General features: G+C 40.3%; 1 protein-coding gene across 1 annotated transcript; it reads left to right on the top strand.

Annotated features, from left to right (window-relative positions):
- Positions 1-640: 640 nt before the first annotated feature.
- Positions 641-6,258, top strand: LOC133876010 (uncharacterized). Its single transcript, XM_062314305.1, has 3 exons — positions 641-1,901; positions 4,316-5,316; positions 5,446-6,258. Exons 2-3 carry the CDS (start codon positions 4,486-4,488, stop codon positions 6,064-6,066), a joined length of 1,452 nt encoding a protein of 483 aa, XP_062170289.1. The 5' UTR covers positions 641-1,901; positions 4,316-4,485; the 3' UTR covers positions 6,067-6,258.
- The last annotated feature ends 513 nt before the right edge of the window (positions 6,259-6,771 follow it).

Genomic DNA, 6,771 nt, shown 5'->3' with positions numbered 1-6,771 from the left:
TTCAAATAATTTTTATATGAACTTGTGTTTTTATTATTTAAAACTGATAATTATTTTTACCAAAAATATTTTTCTGAGTTAATATAATTACCGTAAATATTTATTTACCTATTTTATGAAATTTATATTGTTTTAATAATAAATTTTATTTACAACATCTTCTGCCTATTCGTTCTTCTTCTGCACTGAAATAAACTCTGTACTAAGCAGAATTTTTCGCACCAAACTTCTCCACTTTCATTTGTTAATCTCCCATTATCTTCTCCACTGCACCAAAATTTCCCCACTGAAATTTTCTCTAATCGACCACTGCATCCACTGATCGATCATTTAAGTTAAACAATTTCTCCACTGAACATGAAAACAACCTCTTCAACCTACGCACTAAAATCCACTCTGTGTAAATTAATTTCAGTGCCTTCTCCACTGCAACATTTGATCTCCCACCTCCTCCATTTGAGTTCAAACAATTCTCCACCGACGACACCACTTCTCCACTTTGCGTAGATTAATTTCAGTGCCCTAACCAAACTATTCCATTGACTTATTTTAAGCTCTCCACCTCCTACGCTCATTACTCTCGCGCCTATAAAACGAAACACCATTTCCCTGCAAATCACACTTATCCTTCATTCTTTCTTCTCCTTTCTCCTTCTTTCTCATTCTTTCCTGTCTCTCTGCAATTTGAGAGTTATAGGAGACAGAGTGAGGTAGTGAGAGACGTTGAGTGTGAGAGAAATTAAGTGAGAAATATGAGAAACAGAGAGTGACATTTAAGAGAAACAGAAACAGGGAAGACCCGAATGATCCATGGAGATCCGGCGAGTGACAGAACCAATCCTCCACGACCGGCAACTGAAGGCTGAAGTCCAGTGAAACCCGATGAACCCAGCTTGTTTCAGGTGAAGGCCGTATGGCACGAACCGTAACTCTGTGAGCCTAGTCAGCGCAGACCCGCAACCCGCAAACCACGAACCCGTAAGTCCCACAAACCGTTAGCCCAGAACCTCGGCCCAACCCAGACTCGAATCCAACCATCCCAACAACCCGTAGCCGATCCTCTGCCGTAACCAAACCCAAACCCCAGCAGACTCGAACAACCTTGCCAACAGAACCACCGTGACCCCGATTCAGCAAACCCGAGTAATCCAGAATCCGGCAAACCATAAGCCGTTTTCCGGCAGCAACCGTGACCCAGCCGAACTCGTGCACCATTTAGCCCAGAAAACCGATCCATAGTTCCGGCCGATCGTGGAAGATCAGTGATCGGAGACTTTAGCAAGCCCGATTTCGACGACCCCAGCCAGACCCGACACTGCTCGTAGTTGCTCTGACAAAAAATAGAACCACTGTGATTCAAACCGTGCGACCTGGGTGTGTATATGCGACCCAGCTCAAAACCGAGCCAAACCCAGCAAAATTAGGCCGGGAATTTATCCGGCCCACCCTTGAACCAAAGCCCAAAACCCGTAGTCCAACCCGGTAGGCCATCAACCTATGAAGACCATGACACTGTGGACCTGATTTCAGCCCATTTATTTGAACCACAGCCCAAAACCAATCTGGCAGACCGTGTGTACAGCCCAGATTCATTGAGCCCAACCACTTGAAGCAAAACCCAAAGCCCGAAGCCCAAACCCGGATCCAACCCTTTTGGTTGTGCAACCCGGACAACCCATGACCCGAAGACCCGACCCGGATCCAAACCCATGACCCGGAACCCGACCGCCGGTGACCCATCTCCGGCGACTTTTCCGGCGACTTTCCGGTGAATTTTTCCGGCGAATTCCCGTGACCGAACGCATCGTTTTCACTAGATTTTTTTAGTGAAATTCTTATTTAATAAATCAAGGAAATATACAAAGAGGATTAAGCTCGATCCCGATATTAGGGAAATCCAAGTAAGGGAAACCTTTACCCCTTCTCAAATTATTATATTATTTTAATTATTCCTTTATTTGCAAAATTTCGATTAACTATTTTGATTCGGTATTTCAAATTATTTTATTTATATAAAGGATTTGTTGGTTTTGATATGAAAGTTTTGAGTATAAAAATGACATTCTTGAAATCGTGATTTTCAGTAAAAAACCCTCCAACACGTTGCCCTATATATACTAGTAAAGAATGAGAAAGTTTTGTGAGATGATATACAAGAAAAGAATGAGAAAGTTTTGGGAGAAAAACTCTTTGAGTTATATATAAAGGAGAAATATTTTTGAAAAGGGCACGTGTGTGGAGGAGATTATATTTTGAGGCCTAGACCCGCAGAGATTCGAGACCCTTCAAGATTTAGCTCGGTACCGTAGCTCGAGATGGAAGCGCACCCGCTGGTTCGCTTAGTGACAGCGGTATCTGTCTCTATGTCAGTCTAAGTGCACTTCAATTAATTAGCTGACGGGGGTGGGGCCTGTGGCCACAGGTAAACCGCGTTACTCACCCAAGGTCACAGCAACGACCGCGCAACCCTACGTACACAGGGCGTAACAGTGTATTGGCATATATTATGAGTAATGATTATTTCAAATATATATATATATATATATATATATATATATATATATATATATATATATATATATATATATATATATATATATATATATATATATATATATATTATCTTGTGTATAAAATGGAGTTTTTGACAAATGTTTTGGAGATTTATAAAAGGGAGTTTTTACACAAATGTTTTGGAGATATTTAAAAGAAGTTTTTGACAATTGTTTGAAGATTTTCAAAAGAATTTAACTCAACTGTTTTATGGTTGAGGATTCCTTACTGAGCATGTTTTTTTGTGCTCACCCCTTATTTTGTTTTTGTTTTCAGGTTATGAACAGAGAGACGTAGGTGGCCGGGATGGGATTCTAGGAATGCATTAGGACATTTCATTTATATTACCCAAAATTTTCAGTTATTGTATCTTTTACAATTAAATGACCGTTTCCGCATTTATTAAAAACTCTGATATTTTGAAACCATTATAATTTTATTTATTTAAATCAGCATACTAGTTAAGATATTTGGCAGACCTTACGAATCTTTGCAGTTTAAAGGGAAAAGTGACGAACCTAACCCTTTGCGGTTTGGGGGCGTTACAGTTTTGGTATCAGAGCAAAGGTTATAAGGTTTTGTAGACTTTAGGAGCTAGATCATTAAGATAGACTTAGTGGGGTAATGGGGAATCACATTCTGGCCAAGCAGAGTTCGTCCTTTCTTGTCTTGTATTCAGTGCTAGGGAATCATTCCCTATTTTTTTTTTAAACACCTCGCTAAGGATTGCAGGGGAACAACGGAATACTACGCCTGCAAGTGTATATACCCTAACTCCAGATGATGTAGCCGCGTCAAACGAAGTAGTGACGGGTACACTTTTGATTTCATTCCACCAGGTTACTGTGCTATTTGACTCTGGTACAACGCATTCATTATGTCATACTCTTTTCACGAGACTATAACTTGATGTCTGAGTAGTTAGATGTAGATCTAGCAGTAGCTACCCCTGTAGGGAATTGCATCATAGCAGTTTGACTTTGTGAACCCTAGGATTGATCTTATTAAGGTTGAAGTTGGAATTAATACTAAGGAGTAAGTTATGATCAGTATCAAAGTATGATAGGTTTTCAAGACCTGTTTAACTAAGTGTTAAATTGTACAATCTTTCTCGAGGAATAGCAAATCGCATCGGTTTTAGGGATCAGCTGAACATGCCTATAGATGTCCTGAAGAAAAAGGTGAAGAAGAAGTGGAATGTTGAAATCCACGATAGTTCCTTATATAGGGCTAGGAAGAAGGCACACCAGACCATTTATGGAAAGTTGGGTGAGCAATACTATCGATTATGGGACTACTGTGCAGCAATTAGAAGCACAAATGTTGGGAGTTGTGTTATTCTGATGGTTGAGAGACCTATGCCCGAAGTGCCTTGTAGATTCCAGAGGATGTAAATGTCATTGGCAGCCATGAAAAATGGATTCAGAGATGGGTGTAGGCCTATCATAGGCCTTGATGCATGTTTCTTAAAGGCAGTTTACAAGGGACAGTTAATGGCAGCTATTGGAAGGGATGCCAATGATAACATGTATCCAATTGCTATAGCTGTGGTGGAGGCAGAGACTAAGGATAGCTGGACATGGTTTCTCGAGGCCTTATTAGCAGATCTTGGCCCTAGGGGTCCACATGGGTGGACTTTCATTTCAGATAGACAAAAGATAAATATTAAATATATCTTTTTTTTATGATTTACATGTCTTGTATGTGATTTGGTATGTTAAATCTAATGAATTTGATAGAGATATTGTTTTCATGTGTGCAGGGATTGGTACCAAGCCTACATGTGTGTAGGTGTGTCCTCATGCTGAACATTGAACATGTGTGCGGCACTTATATGCCAATTTCAAAGACGATGGTCATAGGGGGGTGTTATTGAAGGACCTGCTGTGGAGAGCTGCTTCATCTTACACACAGACTGGATTTTATGCTGCAATGGAGGAGCTCAAGGGACTAAACCTTAAAGCACATGAGTACCTAGAAAAAGTTGACCCTAGAACCTGGTGTAGAGGATGGTTCAACGCAAGCACAAAGTGTGACCTTCTGCACAACAACTTAGCTGAGTGCTTAAATAGCTGGATCCTTAAGTTTCGGGATAAGACCATCTTGACAATGTTGGAAGGAATCAGGGGCAACTTAATGAGAAGGTACCAAAGGAAGAGAGATGCTATAAGGGCCATGGAGGGGAATGTGGGGCCAAAAATTAAAGAGAAGTTGGAGATAGAGGAAGATGAGGCCAGCCATTGTACACCAAGTTTTGCTGGTGATAGTTTATTTGAGGTTGATTGCAAGGGCAGGAAGTATGTGGTCAATTTGTGCCAGAGAACATGTGGGTGTAGAAAATGGGATGTCTCTGGCATCCCATGTTGTCATGCCATCTCGGCAATATGGCATGGTGGAGGCAACCCAGATGATTATTTGAGTCATTACTTTGGAAAGGAGATGTACTTAAAGGCATATGCACCCATCATTTACCCTGTACCAAGTGAGGAGCAATGGGTTAGGACAAATCAACCGAAGATTGAACCACCTAAGTCAAGAGCAACTATAGGTAGACCTAAGAAAGTTAGAAATAAAGGTGCTGATGAGACATCAAATCCATACTCAGTTAGAAAGGGTGGCAAGAAGAACCAATGTGGGATGTGCAAGAAATATGGTCACAATACAAGAACATGCACTGTTAGGATGAGGCATGTTGAAAGACAACAACGTAGGAGAACTTCCTACAGAGAACATGCTGCAGATACTGACTGCAATCTTGACAGGGTAATGTTTCTTCTTTGTGATTGTTTAACATACATTTAGTACCTAAAGGCATATGTTTCTTTCTACTATGAGTTTAATATGTTTGTGTTGTTTTGTGATGGTTTCTGACATTTGATGTGTTCTTTTTAGTTGGGTGAATCCTCCAGTGCACCATCTATGGGCCATTCTAGTGCACCAACATCTAGTGCCCCATCTATTGTACCAACAAGGGGTCGGGGTCGAAAAAGGGTAAGAGCAAGAGGAGAGGGTACAAGCAGTACATCTACTGCACCAAGTAGGGGTGAGAAGAGCACTAGAGGAACGGGTGCAAGCACTACATCTATTGCACCAAGTAGGGGTGAGAAGAGCACTAGAGGAACGGGTGCAAGCACTACATCTACTGCACCAAGTTGGGGTGAGAAGAGCACTAGAGGAACGGGTGCAAGCACAAGATATACTAGGAAGAAGGCCAGTACCAGTTTGGCAACTAGAAGCAGAGTTGGTGGAAGATTGAGAGCACATCCTACACAAACTAACCCAAACACTCGAGGAAAGGTGATGCTTGACCTCACTGGGAACCCTTCTGGACCACCCAAGGTTCTAGGAGGTGGACCTGCATGCTCATGGGGTCCTCCCAAGGTTGTAGGTGGCATAACTTTCAGACTAACTCCCCCTGACTTTGACATAAACAAGACAAAAGTAACAAGTTCTGACATTCCTCCACCTGTAGGCAAAAAGGATAAAGGAAAGAAGAAGATTTGGCAAGTTTGATGTGTATTTTTGGATATGTGTTGTACATTTTGGAAGGGCATGGACAACATGGTTATGATGTATATTTTCAGTTTGTGTTGTGTATTTTGGAAGGGCATGGACAGTTTTCAGGATGTATTAACTTAACTCATGATATTTAACAACATGGTTATGACTTGTAACTTATGTTATTTAACTTATGGTACTATTTTTTGGAAGGGTTTAATTTGTAATTTCAGTAGTTATATTTGATGTGTTTTGATGTTATTTGAGTAATGGAAGGCTAAGGAATTGTTATGCATTGGTTTGTTTTTGATGTCATTTGACTTTTGTGAAATGATTGGAGGAATTTGTTTGGTTTGTGATTGGATGAGTCTAGCTTTTCTATTCAGGTTTTTTATACCAACAGGTTTATAGGAACACATATATAAACCATTTTGAAACCAAGTGGTTTATGATGGCATTTTGGTATTGTCTGTTATTGCCTTAATCTGTTGGTACCAATTTTGGACCAAAAACAATAATTTGTAACAAATGGTACCAACAAGTTTACAGAGACATACCAAATTGGTCATTTACAAGTTCTTTGGAACCAACACAGCATTACAGAATATCACCCAATGATAACATGTACCATTTTGAAACCAAATTGTTTATGATGCTATTTCTGGTATTGTCTGTTATTGGCATTTTTTCCTTAATTTGTTGGTACCAAATGTTGTTTAT

The sequence above is a fragment of the Alnus glutinosa genome, chromosome 8 (genome assembly GCF_958979055.1).
Source record: "Alnus glutinosa chromosome 8, dhAlnGlut1.1, whole genome shotgun sequence".
Taxonomy (NCBI): Eukaryota; Viridiplantae; Streptophyta; class Magnoliopsida; order Fagales; family Betulaceae; genus Alnus; species Alnus glutinosa.
This window is presented reverse-complemented; position numbering and strand designations above follow the sequence as displayed.

Coding starts and splice junctions, on each gene's coding strand:
- LOC133876010 (XM_062314305.1), top strand. CDS start 4,486: ATGGAGGAGCTCAAGGGACTAAACCTTAAAGCACATGAGTACCTAGAA. Junction 5,317..5,445: donor CTGACTGCAATCTTGACAGG/GTAATGTTTCTT, acceptor TGTTCTTTTTAG/TTGGGTGAATCCTCCAGTGC.